The sequence below is a fragment of the Rhipicephalus microplus genome, chromosome X (assembly GCF_043290135.1).
Source record: "Rhipicephalus microplus isolate Deutch F79 chromosome X, USDA_Rmic, whole genome shotgun sequence".
Taxonomy (NCBI): domain Eukaryota; kingdom Metazoa; phylum Arthropoda; class Arachnida; order Ixodida; family Ixodidae; genus Rhipicephalus; species Rhipicephalus microplus.
In genome coordinates, this window is record NC_134710.1 from 128,171,288 (window position 1) to 128,187,565 (window position 16,278).

At 45.5% G+C, this 16,278-nt stretch overlaps 1 protein-coding gene across 8 annotated transcripts in view; it reads right to left on the reverse strand.

Moving 5' to 3' along the window:
* LOC119176433 (putative phosphorylase b kinase regulatory subunit beta) overlaps positions 1-16,278 on the reverse strand; it is a 121,470-nt gene that overhangs the window by 54,184 nt on the left and 51,008 nt on the right. For 6 of the 8 annotated variants that reach the window (XM_075877670.1, XM_037427697.2, XM_075877673.1 and 3 more), the window contains 2 exons: positions 16,008-16,019; positions 11,134-11,280 (listed from right to left, as the gene is read on the reverse strand). In XM_075877670.1, coding sequence (XP_075733785.1) covers positions 11,134-11,280; positions 16,008-16,019 — 159 coding nt within the window. The remainder of the gene's footprint in view (positions 1-11,133; positions 11,281-16,007; positions 16,020-16,278) is intronic. The other 2 variants (XM_075877672.1, XM_075877669.1) reach the window with 1 other exon arrangement.

Here is a 16,278-nt window from a genome sequence, read left to right on the forward strand (position 1 = left end):
AACAGTCTATTAAGGCCGAGTGGGCCAAAAAGAAATCAAGGCCAAGTATGAGGTCATGAGGGCAACAAGCTAGTACGCAAAAAAGGACCACGGCGTGACGACCGGCATTGATGATGACACGGGCAGGGCACATTTCGATCACTGGTACAGTACCACCATCGGCAACACGTATTGCCTGCATCGTAGATGGCATCATAATCTTTTGCAAGTGGCGGCGTAAAGAAGCGCTCATAATAAACAGGTGCGCACCTGTGTCAATAAGGGCGGTCACAGGAACATGGTCGACTTGTACTTCAAGCAAGCTGTGGTGCGTGGAAAGCGTCAGTAGAGGACTTTCGGCCATCATTGGTATTGCAGCTTCACCTCCATAAGCTGCAATATTTAGTTTACCTGCTGCGATCGTTCAGAGAAGCTTGGCGAGGAAAAGCGCCGCGCTGGTGGAGAGCGGGATTTGCGGTGTAGTGGCGGCCAGAGAAAGGGGCGTCAGTGAAGCGGCGACCGGGCAAAGGGGTGTCAGTGGGAGGCTCGTAAGATGACGACGAATAGAAATTGGAGGTTGCGGCGGCTAAGCGTCGAGGGGTCGTAAAGTGCATGTGCACAGGGGTAGAGAAGGCCTGACGTGGTTGCTTCAACCAACTGCAGCGGCAATAGTGAGAAACGTGCCCAGGCTGGTGATAGAAAAAACAAATTGGCCGGTCTTCGGGTGTTCGCCATTCCGAAGGGTTGCGGAAGGGCATTGTAGGAGGTAAACGGCGAGCGTAAGGCGGGAATTCAGGGCGAGTCGAGGAACCTGCTGATGGAAGGCGGAGGTTCACAAGCTCCTGCCTTACCACAGCTTGTATGAACGCCACTGACAGCTGTTGTAGGTCAGAGACGAGCGTCGAGAAAACGGGTGACTGAAGAGGAGCCGGACAGGCGGCTTTGAATTTCTGACGAACAATGCGTGTGATGTTGCCATACGTAGAGGACTGGCAGGTGGCTTCACATGATGAGGTTGCGGCCGTGTTGGGCAGCCGGGTGAATCGCTGAGTAATACGGCGCTCTTGGCTTCTTCAAACTGCCGGCACTCTTTAATGATGGCATCGATGATGGCAACATTGTTATATACTAGAAGATTGAAAGCGTCGTCTGCTATGCCTTTCAGCACATGGGCCCCTTTCTCAGATTCACTCATGTGCTCGTCAATTTGGCGGCATAGGGCGATGACGTCGTGAATGTACGCGACGTACGAGTCAGTCAACGTCTGTGGACGGGCCGCTAGTTGATTCCGAGCAGCGATCTGCCGTACAACGGTGTTGCCAAAAAGGTCGCAGATCTTCTCTTTAAAGGAGTCCCAGCTTGTAATCTTCGCTTTGTGCATCATGAACCACACCCGCGGTGGGCCATCGAGGTAGAAAAGCACATTGGCTAGCATAAGAGTCGGGTCTCACTTTTAGCTTGCGCTGACCCATTCGTAGCGGTTGATCAATTTGTCGACGCGAAAAACCCCATTCTGATCGAAAAATACACCGGGATCATGAGCAGAAGGTAGGGTGACGTACGTAGAAGCCATGGAAGGGGAAGGTCGTGAAGACGATGGCTGTTCAATCTGTGACATGGTTGGACCTATGATGATGCAGCCGTTGTGGAGCTTTGTGATGAAAACAGAGAAGTACCCAGCACTTCCACCATAAAAACGTTACGTAAAAATGACACTAGGCGTGTCTATATAGAATCTATATTGACACTGATGCGTATAGCATCAGTGTCTATATAGTATAGCATTGTGATAAGTGAAGTGCGCGTTTCGTGAGGTGCGCGAGTGCAACCAGTGTTCGGTTTAAAATGTGCGCGAGTGCACCGGCATAGGAAAGAAGACGACGACGACCGATGGTGTGGACGCGCGCTTTTGCGATGTATTCGGTGAGGAAGACGATGGGCAGACGAGGCGCGTGAAGTTGGGACGAATGAGAGGCCCCAACGCTGGTGGGGAAGAAGCCCGAACGAAGAACGGGGCAGACGTGGCCGGGACGCGACGGAGGCAAGCAGGCTACCAGGGCGCGGGGGTGGCGGCCGAGTTCCTGAGGCAAGGCTGCTGCGAGCTCCCACCTGGTCGGGAACCCGAGCATCATCTATCGTCTGGTGTTGGCCAGGCCGCTCGTCGTCTGGCGTTGGCCAGGCCGCTCGTCGTCTGGCGTTGGCCAGGCTGCTCGTCGTTTGGCATTGGCCAGGCTTCTCACCATCTGGCTTTGGCCAGGCTCGTCCTGTTTCCAGGGCTACGTCCCAGCGTCGGAGGACGAACGCTGAGAGGTCACTGACCTTGGTGCGCCCGGAGCTACCTTCAACCACGAGCAACGCTTGGACCTCTGATCTACCTTGTCTGCACCCCATCGCATCAACCCTCGCCGTCTACAAGAGTGCCACGACCGAACGGTGACAGTCGCTTTTGCTATTGCGGAACTTGCGCATCCTTAGCATTTCGCGGTCATTAGGTTAATTTCTCCTCGAATTTGTGTGCTTTGTTTGTTTTTCCTCTTATTCCTTTCTCTTTATCTAGTTTATTGAAAATATATTTAGTTGTTTTTCTTGTGTGCATAAACGGTCTCGTGTTCTCTTTACCGATGTGGGTTTTCTCATCGGTTTGTATACACAAGAACCTACACGAGAGCTTGTGGGTTGACTAGCCTCGTGACAATTGGCGTCCGCTACGACAGGACGAGATTGTTTATGCAATTAAGGTTTTTACAGAAGGAGAGAAAATGACTACGTCTGATTTAACGGCATTAGCGATACGCATGGGGCTAGAGGGCGATGAGTTGAAGGCATGGCTTGATGAGCGTGAGGCACGAGCTCGCGAAGAAAGGGCAGCTGAGCGAGAGGCAAGAAAGGAGAGGATGGAACAGGTGGAGTTGGAACGAAAACTTGAGGCCGAATGCCAGAAGACGATTCAACTGCGTCTTCAACTTGCTCAGGTGGAAGGGGCCAGGGGATCCGCGGCATCGGACCATGGTCGACAGGTGCGAGAACCGTGTAACGTTAACCCGCACAATTTCATACCCGGATTTAATGAAAACCGGGATGACCTTGATGCTTATCTCAAGAGATTTGAGAATGTGGCCACCGGTCAGGAATGGCCTAAGGATAAGTGGGCCACGGCACTGAGTCTGTGTCTGAGCGGAGAAGCTCTGAAAGTATTTGGTCGCTTGTCTCCAGAAGAGGCACTTGACTACGAGAAAGCCAAGTTGGCATTACTGCAGCGTTTTCGTTTCACGGCGGAGGGCTACCGGGAGAAGTTCCGGCATAGCAGACCTCAAGATGGAGAAACAGGCAAGCAGTATGCAACCAGGTTGGCAAGTTTTTTCGACAGATGGGTGGAGATGTCCAAGACAGCAAAAGAATATTCGTCTGTTCGAGATCTCATAGTAGCTGAACAGTTTATCAATCAATGCCATAACCACGTGGCGCTTCTCCTACGTGAGAAAAAATGTCGTAAGCTAGATGAAATGGCCGAGGCTGCGGACAATTTTTTAGAGGCCCAACGACAGTCAAATTTGTTGGTTTTTCGCGACAAAATGGAGAACAGCGCCGCAGGAAAATGCGGAAGTACAGCGGGGAAGTCTCCCACTCGATGTTTTGTCTGTGATAAAACAGGTCACAGGGCAGCAAAATGTCGTGCTCGGACAAGACCATACTGTGACTACTGTCGCAAAACGGGGCATGATATTAATGTATGTACCAGAAAGCAGAACGTCACGAAGAGGACTTCTTGTATCTTGTCGCCAGAGGAAAAGGCAGAGGTAGTGAATGATATACCTGCGGACAAGCAGGAGGAGAATATGACCAGTGCGGTAAATACGCAGCCAAAGTCAGAAAAACATCCGATGCCAGTGCTGCAGGGCATTATATTCGGCCAAGCTGCTTCCGTCCTACGGGATACAGGAAGCAACACAATGGTGGTTCGGCGTTCTTTGGTGCCAGATGAAGCACTGACAGGAACCACGACGGCCTTGTTCTTAGCAGACGGGAGCCGGATCACGGTACCAGAGGCGAAGGTGGAGATTTTTTCGCCATATTTTTCAGGCACGTGTATCGTGAAATGCATGTCCTCCCCGCTATATGACATCATCGTTGGCAATGTGCCAGGATCTCGTGCTGCTGATGACCCTGACAAGAAATGGAAAGAAAAACTGGCTGAAGGAAACTTCACTCCGAACGGCGTAGCCGAGACCTTGTATAAGAAGAAAGAAGACCATCGTTTAAAGGCATCACTTGGTAGTATGAAGAGCACAAGCGTCCGGCCGGATTCAGCTGCAGTTAGCGTCAGAAGTTTGAAGACGAACAGGAGGGAGCTCGAGAGGGCCCAAGCAGAAGACAAGACACTGGAAGCTTGCAGGGACAAAGTAGGGCAGGTTTTTTATGGCAGAGGATCGACCCAGTATTCCTTTGTCATGGAGAAGTCATTGTTGTATCGAAATTACCGACTATCCTCTGGCAAATTGATACAGCAGGTCGTAGTTCCTCTCAAGCTGTGAAGTCAAGTGTTGAAGATGGCCCATGAGAGTTTGATGTCCAGGCATCAAGGAGTAACAAGAACGATTGATCGGGTGTTAGGTTCATTCTATTGGCCAGGGGTCCAGAAAGAGATTAAAAGATACGTGCGGTCCTGTGACACGTGCCAAAGAATGTATCCAAAGCACAAAGTAGGAAAGGCTCCTCTTGGGAAAATGCCCGTGATTGACACTCCTTTTGAGCGCGTGGCCGTGGACATTATTGGACCCTTAAAGCCGGTCTCAAATAGGGGCAACAGATACATACTGACCATGGTCGATTTCGCTACGCGCTATCCTGACGCCATTGCTTTGCCGGCGATTGACTCCGCGACTGTGACAGACGGGTTGGTCAAAATGTTTTCCCGCGTTGGATTTCCCCGCCAAATCTTGTGCGATCAGGCCTCGTGCTTCACGTCGGACCTGATGAGAGAAGTAAACGATCTGTTGGCAATCAAACATCTGAGTTCGACGCCCTATCATCCCATGTGCAATGGTTTGGTAGAGCGATTTAATGGGACTTTGAAACAAATGCTGCGCAAGCTATGCCAAGAGGATCCAAAATCATGGGATCGATTGCTTGCACCACTTCTATTTGCATATCGAGAAGTTCCTCAGGCCAGCATGGGGTTCTCTCCTTTCGAACTCATTTACGGGAGATACGTCCGAGGACCACTCAACTTGTTACAGGAGCTGTGGACTGGAGAAAAGATCGAAGAGGAGGTGAAAACGACCTATGGATATGTCCTCGATCTCCGGGATCGTCTGGAAAGAACGCTAAAATTAGCCCATGAGAACCTGATACGAGCGAAAACGACTCAAAAATATCACTATGATCGGAAGAGCAAGAGCCGTCAGCTGAAAGTTGGAGACCGAGCTCTTATTTTGCTTCCTACAACAGCGAATAAGTTGTTGATGGAATGGAAAGGGCCGTTTCCGGTCATTGGGAAAAAGGGCGACTATGACTATTGGCTGGACTTGGGGCATGACGCCAAACTTTTCCATATTAATATGTTAAAACGATATGAAGACCAGCAACCAGACACAATTCCACAAACAGCATCTTTTGTGGTTATGAAAGAGGAGGAGACAGATACCCCTCTACCAGCTTGCACAGTTAAGCCGACTGTGGGTGTAGAAGCGATTCCGATCGGCAGTAGCTTAGAAGAAGACAAACGTACAGAACTTAAGAAGATTCTAACCACCTACCAAGATGTATTCTCTGAGATACCGGGAAAGACAAATCTGTTGGAATGCCGACTTCAATTGACGACCTCTGAACCGATCAACACACCGCAGTATCTTTTGCCGTTGGCCATGAAGGAAGTAGTAGAACAAGAAGTTCAGGACATGTTAAGACTGGGTGTGATTGAGCGATCCCATTCGCCCTACAATTCGCCCTTGGTACTTATTAAGAAGCCGGATAACACCTATCGCACGTGCGTCGACTTCCGTCGCATCAACGAGATACTGGTTTCCGACGCTGAACCCATACCTAGGACCGACCTAATGTTTACAGAGGTGGGCACAAAGAGATACTTCTCAAAGTTTGATCTCACAAAGGGGTATTGGCAAGTCCCACTTGACCGGACATCGAGGCCAGTAATGGCATTCTCAACGCAATTCGGTCATTTCCAATTTATATACATGCCGTTTGGCATAAAGACAGCTTCTGCGGTGTTTACGCGTCTAATGAGAACACTCCTACAGGGCCTTGAAAATGTAGTCCACTACATCGATGACGTTCTCATAGCCACGAACACCTGGGAAGAGCACATAGACACCTTGCAACGCTTGTTGCAGAAAGTACGGGAGTCTGGCTTAACCATCAAGCCTCAGAAGTGCGAAATTGCTGTGGAGTCGATAGTCTTCTTGGGACATCGTCTAGGAGGCGGGACTATTCAACCTGTGGAAACTACGGTTTTGAAGATAGCCAGTGCACCTCTACCTGACACCAAGAAGCAACTCCGATCTTTTCTGGGACTAGCTGGGTATTACCGAGATTTAATACCTCGCTATGCGGAGAAAGCACAGCCTTTAACTCAGCTAACCAGAAAAATGGAGAAAAACAAGATTTGTTGGACTCCTGAAACAGAAGGAGCATTTCAAACGCTGAAGCAAGCCCTTGCTTCTGGGCCGATCGTGAAGGCACTAGACCCAAAACTTGTGTTCATACTGCGTACAGACGCATCCGACACATGCATCGGTGCAGTCCTCATGCAAGAACACGAGGGGCTGTTGCACCCAGTGTCGTATGCCAGCCGCCAGCTGTTGCCTCGGGAGCAGAATTACTCGACTATCGAACGAGAATGCTTAGCACTAGTATGGGCGGTAGAAAAATTTCATATTTTTTTGTACGGAGTACAGTTTATCGTACAGACAGATCATCAACCGCTACAATACTTAGCGAAGGCAAAACACCTGAACAGTAGGTTGCTAAGGTGGAGTCTAGTACTACAAGAGTACACTTTTCATATTCAACATATCAAAGGTTCTGAAAACGCAGGTGCCGACTTCATGAGCAGGTTACGGCCATAGATACGAATTCAGGTGTTGCTAAAGATGGGAGGCAAAGCATTTCAACCAACCATCGGAATATTGTTTACCATATGTGGATTTTTTTTTCCTGTAAGTGTGCTCCTTAAGACTTGTTGCAGTGATACCAGTGTGCATGCGTTCATGCGAACTCCAAGAACGTATCCTGTGTGGTGAAACACGCATCCGGCAGTTTTTTCCGTTGGGAAAAAACTTTTCGAAAAAGGGGCATGTTGTGATAAGTGAAGTGCGCATTTCGTGAGGTGCGCGAGTGCAACCAGTGTTCGGTTTAAAATGTGCGCGAGTGCACCGGCATAGGAAAGAAGACGACGACGACCGATGGTGTGGACGCGCGCTTTCGCGATGTAATCGGTGAGGAAGACGATGGGCAGACGAGGCGCGTGAAGTTGGGACGAATGAGAGGCCCCCACGCTGGTGGGGAAGAAGCCTGAACGAAGAACGGGGCAGACGTGGCCGGGACGCGACGGAGGCAAGCAGGCTACCAGGGCGCGGGGGTGGCGGCCGAGTTCCTGAGGCAAGGCTGCTGCGGGCCCCCACCTGGTCGGGCACCCGAGCATCATCTATCGTCTGGCGTTGGCCAGGCCGCTCGTCGTCTGGCGTTGGCCAGGCTGCTCGTCGTTTGGCGTTGGCCAGGCTTCTCACCATCTGGCTTTGACCAGGCTCGTCCCGTTTCCAGGGCTACGTCCCAGCGTCGGAGGACGAACGCTGAGAGGTCACTGACCTTGGTGCGCCCGGAGCTGCCTTCAACCACGAGCAACGCTTGGACCTCTGATCTACCTTGTCTGCACCCCATCGCATCAACCCTCGCCGTCTACAAGAGTGCCGCGACCGAACGGTGACAGTCGCTTTTGCTATTGCGGAACTTACGCATCCTTAGCATTTCGCGGTCATTAGGTTAATTTCTCCTCGAATTTGTGTGCTTTGTTTGTTTTTCCTCTTATTCCTTTCTCTTTATCTAGTTTATTGAAAATATATTTAGTTGTTTTTCTTGTGTGCATAAACGGTCTCGTGTTCTCTTTACCGATGTGGGTTTTCTCATCGGTTCGTATGCACAAGAACCTACACGAGAGCTTGTGGGTTGACTAGCCTCGTGGCAAGCATCGACTAAGATGGAGGACGGCACGCACAACCGACAGACCATCCCACTTCTTCGTTGTTGTCTTCTGATCGCTGATATGTCAGCTATGTAGAAATATCAATGAGGTAGTATTTTACATAATAAAGTTCTTTTCAGCATTGTCACAGCTTTCCATCTGAGCGTGACCATGCAGCCTGTGGTCAAATTTTAAAGCACGGCGGCAGCTGGCTTCGCGACTAGTTGAAGCAGCGCAGCTGCAACTGTAGCACACGACAAACGAGCGCAACCCACAGCACTCACTGCTCCAGCGTGAAACAAGTTGCCGCAGCTGGACGCGGTGGCACTGAGCAGACAAGCACTCCAGTGTTCCGTTTAAAGGGACTGTCTACCGCTCGGAAAAATTTTTCCGATTGTGGCGCAAACGAAAAGATTGTTCATCACATCAGTGGCAACGAGCGTGTTTTTGTGCCAGAAAAAAAGAAATTATAATTTTAACTTGACGCTGTAAGTCAATAAAATGTGACCACTAGCATCACCCAATAGCGAATGTGGTCAATGTTGACAATCTATTAGTAGGACAAGAATCCTCGCAGGTAGACTAATTTTCCTCAAAGACAAACATGTTTAAGTCAAAATTGTATTATTATGCACTTAAAACTGCTTTAGGTAATGCCAGAGACCAATTTTTGCTTTTTTTTTTCTCATGCGTTCAAATAGACGCCCGGTGGCGCTGCCGGCAGTGTGTTCGTTAGCCTGCATGCCTGCCAGCAAATGGCAGAGAAACGCGACCATGGCGTACGCCGCCACTCATGAGAACAACAAAAAAGTCTGTGTGTGCGTAAAACTACCACTAAGGTATTTGTTTTCTTAATAACCAAACTTGATGAAGCCTTCGAAAACCGCTCACGGTTTAGTTTTCGACTTCCACCGGCACCAACCAGTGTTGTGGGCATTCATCCCACCAATGAAAGGAGACATAACATGGACAAAATAATTCCGTTTTAAAAATTTGCACGGACTTTCCAGAGAAACCGCTGCAAGGTTAGACACTTCACATGATACGCTTTTTGTTGTGACAGAAAACAGGAGAGCAATGAAGGACGTTAGTCCTTTTAACAGTGGACCCCTCTGTACATTGACTTAATGGGGGAGGGGGGGTGGGGCGCTACAATAAACCCTTGCCTCCCCTAAAGGGGATCCATGCACACGCCTGTGAATACTACCATAGATATATAAAATGACATAACAAGTTGAAGTTGAGTAGGTAATGCTGTTGGAATGCAAAAGTTGCCAGTAAGAATAAAAGGAGGGCAAAAAAGAGACAAGCACGTGTTGTTGTTATTAGACAACTATAAGAAGCGAACAGATAAGGAAGTCAAGGAAGCCAGAGGGAGTATTATTTGTAGTTATTAATTGAAGTGTAGTACTTTTGAGATAAAGCTTTGATAAATAAAGCATTTTCTGATGAGCTAATAGCCTCCTCACATTATGTAAAAGTTAACAGCAGCAATCTATTTTTTTTTCATAAGCGCTACAAATGGTTACATTGTGAATAATGTGCTTGGCACAGTTGGCATGTGCTAGTACAGGTGGTGCAACATGTGCTGTACCCTATGTAGATGCACCGATATCACCAGCCCCTTTCCTACTCCCATTTCTGGGACTCCCATTTTGTGAAGCCGTGTCCCTGCGATGAACACATAATTCAAGTTGTAGTTGACGGCCTGTTTAACTGGCATTTGTGGGAGTGTTATCACCCTCTGCAAAGTTGTTCATACCTCATTGCACATGTGTGTATTATCACAGATTAGCGGCAGTTCCGTTTAACAGCCGCCTAGTGAGTGGTGGCACTGTGTTTGCTTACAGTAGGGTTAGTGGCATCAGCGTGCACACGGGTGGAAGGGAGGTAGCTGCACCCCTACCCACCTAAGAGGGGCAGGAGGGTGGGGTGCAAAGTCTGCCCCATACATCAACCTAACAGGAAGGGGGGTGCTGCGACAAACCTTCGCCCCCTGAAGAAGAACCTTGCATACACCTGCGGCTAGTGCGGATGCGCCAGCAGTGCTGCCTCCAAAAAGGTTAGGCTGGCACACAGGAAACATTAGGAAGCATCTCCAGGGTATGGCAGTGTGAGTGGACAGATGTATTCTGCAGTGGGTCTATGAAAGACAATTCCACGAGTCGTTTCCCATTGAGCCCTCGCAGCGAGTCAAAATGCTGACAACACCCCATTGATGGTACCTTGTATAAGTGTTATGTTGCTTATTTGATTATGTTGTTTGCTTGGGTGTTGTGTTTGCATATTGTATAAGGTTAATCAGTGCATTACTAGTAATGTAGTGCATTACTAGTAATGTATTCAATTCAGCTGGCAAACTTGCCATGATGTAAAAGCAGTTTAATAAATGTACGCATGTTGCTTTGCCTAACTGCATGACTGTGTCCTTGTGTTCCAAGAGCGGCGATCTGTCGAGACCCCAAACATTTTAAAATGACCTGTAACCTTAACCCTCATCGAAATGCCTCCCTACATTTCAAGCCTTCAGCCCATGCCTCACAAGAGAAAAGGAGTATCACGATGCCTTTATATGTAGTAATTTTCATGGGACGCACAACCTTGCAGCTTAGCTAGATGTCTACAGTAAACAGACATGCTACCTTTCAAAAAGACCAATGCACAGCCTTTTTATGATCCATACCACAATTGCATAAGCAACTAATAAGGATATTATGACCCCTTATGATCAACTAAAAAGTGCAGTGGTTATATATTGCAGTGGTGCAGTGGCTGTGCATTACAGTGGTAAGCCACAAAAGACTATATTAAATGCCCTTAGCTAACAAAACATTTTGTCAAATAGAAAGGCAATTCATCTAGCGGCACTACAACAATCTTACTGCATAAAGGTCAGTTATTTTTGGAGTGCAGTCGCTACCTTCTAATCCGTTTCACAGCTGCAAGAAATAACAAACCTTCATCAGCTGCTTTGGAGACCATATCTGGACCGGTTCCACTTCATGTGGTGTCTGGGTCTGGATGCCATATGTTGCCATCATAGCCTGAAGCCGCATGCTCTCTGCTATCAGTACCACTTGCACCACCAGGTCTGTGGCCGCACTCTGGGTATGTGTGGTAGCACAGTCATCAGTGACTGTGATACAGGCAGGAAATCATGCATAGATCAGGCAGTCCAGTCCTCAGTTAGCCCCGTTTACATGCACAATTTACGAACATATACTGGCAAACACAGACTAACATTCAACAGATGAGTAGAGTGATAACTCTCTGACAAAACAGGCTGTTACCATGTGATGAAAACAAAAACAAAAAAGCATTTCTCAATGCCACAATACTATTTTTTTTTTCCTGTTTCTCTAGCTCGATAATATATGCAAGACAATGTTTTTCAGTTTGGTGGGTAAATTTACCAGTTGGCTATTCGAGCTTTGTAACTATTCATGATATAACAAATCAATTTTAAAATTTCTTTGCTTCCATTTGTTTTTGTTTGTTTTTGTTTTTCTACATCAGACATTACTTCAGTGAAAAGTAAATAAGGTAAAGCTGGGCATCATAGAACACTGTGACTAACACAACTAAAGTAAATGAAGGAGTCATATAAGATTTTACAGAAGCAACCATGGCTTTTTACGGAGTATTATTTTGTCGCGAAAGATTAACACAGTAAAGCAAGTGCGGCTTCCAGCAAAGCAGCTTTTTTTTTGCGCTCCCAAGCTGCTACGCAGAGTGAAAGAAATTGCTGGCCAAAGAATGCTCAATGTGCTCTGCAGAAATAAGCAAGTCCTATATAAACAACGATAAGAGAGACATATCCTGTCAACCATTTCCATGCTATGTGACACAATAAGCAGCATGATGACGGGTACTTTCCATTAATATGTGTTCAAATAAGCAAACCCGTGTTTCAGGATCAAAAAGTATTAGTTAAAACTGCACTAATCGCTTGCGTGGCCACTGCCTAAGAACCAGTAAAAGAGGTACCGATTTCTTTCTTTTGAACTCTGAAGGTTACTGCAGTACATGTACGGTGGCAATTAACCAATGCACTTCATTCGAATGAAGTGCTCCAAAACATTCCTTTAGACGAAATGTGACCTTCTGCCACTTCTAAAAGAGAAATTTTATTCTGCTGCTACTCCTCAGCTTCCACTTTAACACAATTTTTTGCTTTGCTCTATGAGGACTACCACATCAGTAGTTTGGCAGCATTCCCATTTCACACAGCTCACTGTTGCACACTTACACATGTACACACTTTATAACAAGCAATTTAATGCATGTCATTTCGACTGCTGGTTTTCAAAAAAAATAATTTCATGTCGTTTCTGATCTCTTGAGGCATTACGAAGAGATGCCTGCTTGTATGAATTCCCTTTAGGTGTGCAATGCTTACAGGTGTGCACTTATAATTTGGCAATGCTGCCAATCCTTTGCCTCTTTTGTGAGGCGTGTTCAAACTCTTCAGTTTAGCAAACAAATGAAACATTACTGGAAGTTTTTCGCAATTCCTTTCTGACAGGGGTGCACCGCTGAGCTTTTTTTTGTTGCATTGACATGCTACGACTTGTTTGCACTATGGCCATACATGCCGGAGGACTGTATTTATTTCATTTTTTAATTTTTGGCCCATTTAATAACGGCTGAAATGTGGTGTCAAAGTCAACACGCCATTCCCTTCACCGGTTTTGTACTCAAGCATGGCACATGAAAAAAGTGAGAAACAACGCTGAATATGTAAACATAGGGGCCTTTGTTGCCTCACACATATTGAAAGCATAATTATTATGTTTGTAAAAAATAATATCATCCATACATCATACTATTTAGCATTATATTAGAACACACATTACAAGAGTTTTTTCACTTTGTTAATGTGTGCCACGATCATAGCCATTGATCCCCATCAAGCATCACAGTCACTGCCACAATCACTGCAATCTGACGCCTCAGATTGCAGAGAGCATTCATTACACAAGCTTATTCGCAGCCATAGTTCTCACCATAGTCCCAGATCCATTGACGGCTTCCCATTAAAATGTGGTGATGGCAGAACACTATCCAAGCTGCCATCATGTTTTTTTTTTCAAGTGCCTTTATCAAAATTAGTTTCTTCGAAGAACTTTAATTTACAAAAAAAAAATTTCCCTTGGAGAGATGCATTTCCTCAAACAATATATCCCACAAAGAGCTCAAAAAGAAAAATGCGAGCAACACCAGGCTAATTGGTGTCAAATAAAAATTACTGCAACCCATTGAAACAGATTAAGAGTATCTCCGATGACACTTGTTACACCATACTGTTTACTGTGTCACTGAGGTGGGCTGATGGCCTTAGGCCTAGCTCAACTAGTATTTAGTGCTCAGCATATAGAATGGAGGGCATACCATACTTCACACATATAAAGAAGTAGGTATTGCTCAATATAAACTGCTATTTATAATCTGCACATTCATATTTCTAATCTGTAGATTTATACAAGATCATATCTTCTAAATAAAAGGTTGGTTTATTATCTACTGATGGACAGGCAAAAGGAAAACACCTGCAAACCATATGCAGAAACAGAATACACAAACACCTATTCGGATAAAATAACGTGAGCATAAGTACAGTCACTAAATAATTTTTGTATACATATATAAGAACTAATGAAGCTAAATCCAAACAAGCAGCTTATGTGCCACACAGTTCCAAGTCCACACAGACACATGATGTCTCAACAATTAGCAAGTGCTTCAAGAAAAAAATCACCAAATAGTTGACTAGTTTTATACTTCAAAACCTACCTTAGCCCATTCCAATGTAAACATGGCCAAATCCCAGCAATAGTAACAACTTTCCAGGTTCTCGTACACTTAAAGTTATTCATACAGTGGTTAAAAATAGATGTTACTGTTGGTCATAGGTTGGCAAACTCACTGATGAGTTGACTCACTCAGACTAACATCTAGCCGTGAGTCTACTTCTGAGTGAGGATTCCAGTTGGAACAAAAAATTTTGTGAATTTGAGTCCGAGTGAGCCCAATGCACAAGATATATTCCTTGAGTAAGTCCCACTTTTTTTGCCGACCTAAGCTGTTGGTGTTACACATCAGCTTCTTTATTAGTTTTACGTCAGCAGTTTATGTTCACTAGTTTTGTTTAAATACTTTTTTGATAGATTTTTTTCCCTTAGCTGTAAGTTCTCAAGTTATTAAATTTGACAGATTCTCATTACGTCAAATTTGCCCTACTGAGAACACATTACCCGACACAGTCTTTAATTGAACTCTATGCAAGTTTTTTGTTTGTTTGTTTGTTTGTTAAAACTAGGTTTTATGACATGACATAACAAGAGGTTACAGTCATTAATAAAATCAAAACAACTATCCATAAGGCAGCATGCCACTCCTACATTTTGGATCATGCATACCAACAACAAGTGACACTTTACACAAGCAAAACTAAACGTGAACAGCCATATATCATGCAGGGCGAACAGCTCATACAAATGAGGCAAACAAAATTGTGTCAAAATGGTGCATTGGTGCAATAAATACTTCTGCAAAACAGCTAATTTTCGTTCAACATGTATGTAACTGAGACTAAATTGTACCTAGCATAAACATATTGCCTTTATTGCAAATTTCAGGGTTTTGGTATACATAACATTTTATTACAAAAATCGTGCAAAGATTTTAACATACATACAATAAATGTATTGAACAGCAACAAAATAATTACTTTCTGAATATAGCCACAATACCAGATAACGCAGCATTCAAAAAGTTACACAGTTGTAATGAATACAAAAAGAAATTTAGCTATATAAACTTGATAATAGAACACAGGTCCGATGTCACATCAATATCTGAAATCCTTTTTTTGTGTGTGTGTGTGCCTCTAGCAAAAATTGGAGGAAGCTAAAACTTCAACTTCAGGAATGGAATGCAAGTGCGTTGTCGCCAACGGCACCAAGTTTTCTGTGACAGAAGCTCTTCAACAAAAAAATTACGGGAGGGCGACGCCATCTTGCCGTGACGTGCGTAAATGCAGTTGTTACTGCTTATGAAGCACACTTGAAGCCACAACGATGTCAGTGCAGGTTCTGTAATCACAAAGTGCCGGCTCGTTCGCAGTGTCCCCCTTCATGCAGCTTCTGTTGCTGAACCATAGTGGCTATTTAAGTAGCCTGCTTGTCTCACACGAAAGGCTTGAGATCGATTTCCTTCCCAGCCAAAATTTTTGTTTCAGCTCAATTACTTTGCATTGTCTGAAGAAGCTCCCCCGAGACACTTAACTGGTGAAAACATGCTTTCACCTGTTTAAATGTTGTGCCTCCATGAGCTCTATACTTTTATACTGATGATGCCGAATTTACCGAGACTTAATTTCCTTAACATTATCACATTAAAAGTGGAGCTTGTGTGAATCTCAGATTTGTACATAACTTCGTGTTTTAGTTGGTGCAAATGGTGACATGTATACAAGATGGGGGGTGATTATGCAGAACGATAGCATCTCTCGTGACACACTACAGTATATACCTGTTTGATGTATGGATGTTACAAAACAGTTCTCAAGTGCTTCTCAATCTTGAAATGCCTGCTTGCTGAAATACCTGTCTTGCTGTAAGGCAACCTATTGGCCATTTTTAGCATATTCAGCTGCCAGGGTCACAAGCAGCACAATGGTATGTGCCAAGGGTGACATTTCAGGCCAAGTATCATGCATGAAAGCAAAGCTCTCAGAAACGAGGCTGCTTGGTGGATAGCTATATAATGCCCGAGGCTCTTTTCCAGGCTTGCAAGCGAAGCGTGCAGGCGGGATGGCGAGAATACTCACAACTGCCTTTCCCTGTCAGGATCAGAGCCCAGGTATCCAATATGAAAGTTAAATGTGTGAAATGGCAGCACCAAAAAAAAGGGAACGGCATACAGTGTATAACAGTATGTACACTGCTCAAAGAGCAAATATGTGATTAGTTCACACCACACAACAACTATTGCCTTTTCTTTTTTTTCTTTTTTTTTTTTAGAACAATACAGGCCAAAAAGGTACACAAGCTGAATGAATGTGAGCCAGGAGCAGTTTGTTCCTCGAGATGTAGGGCAAG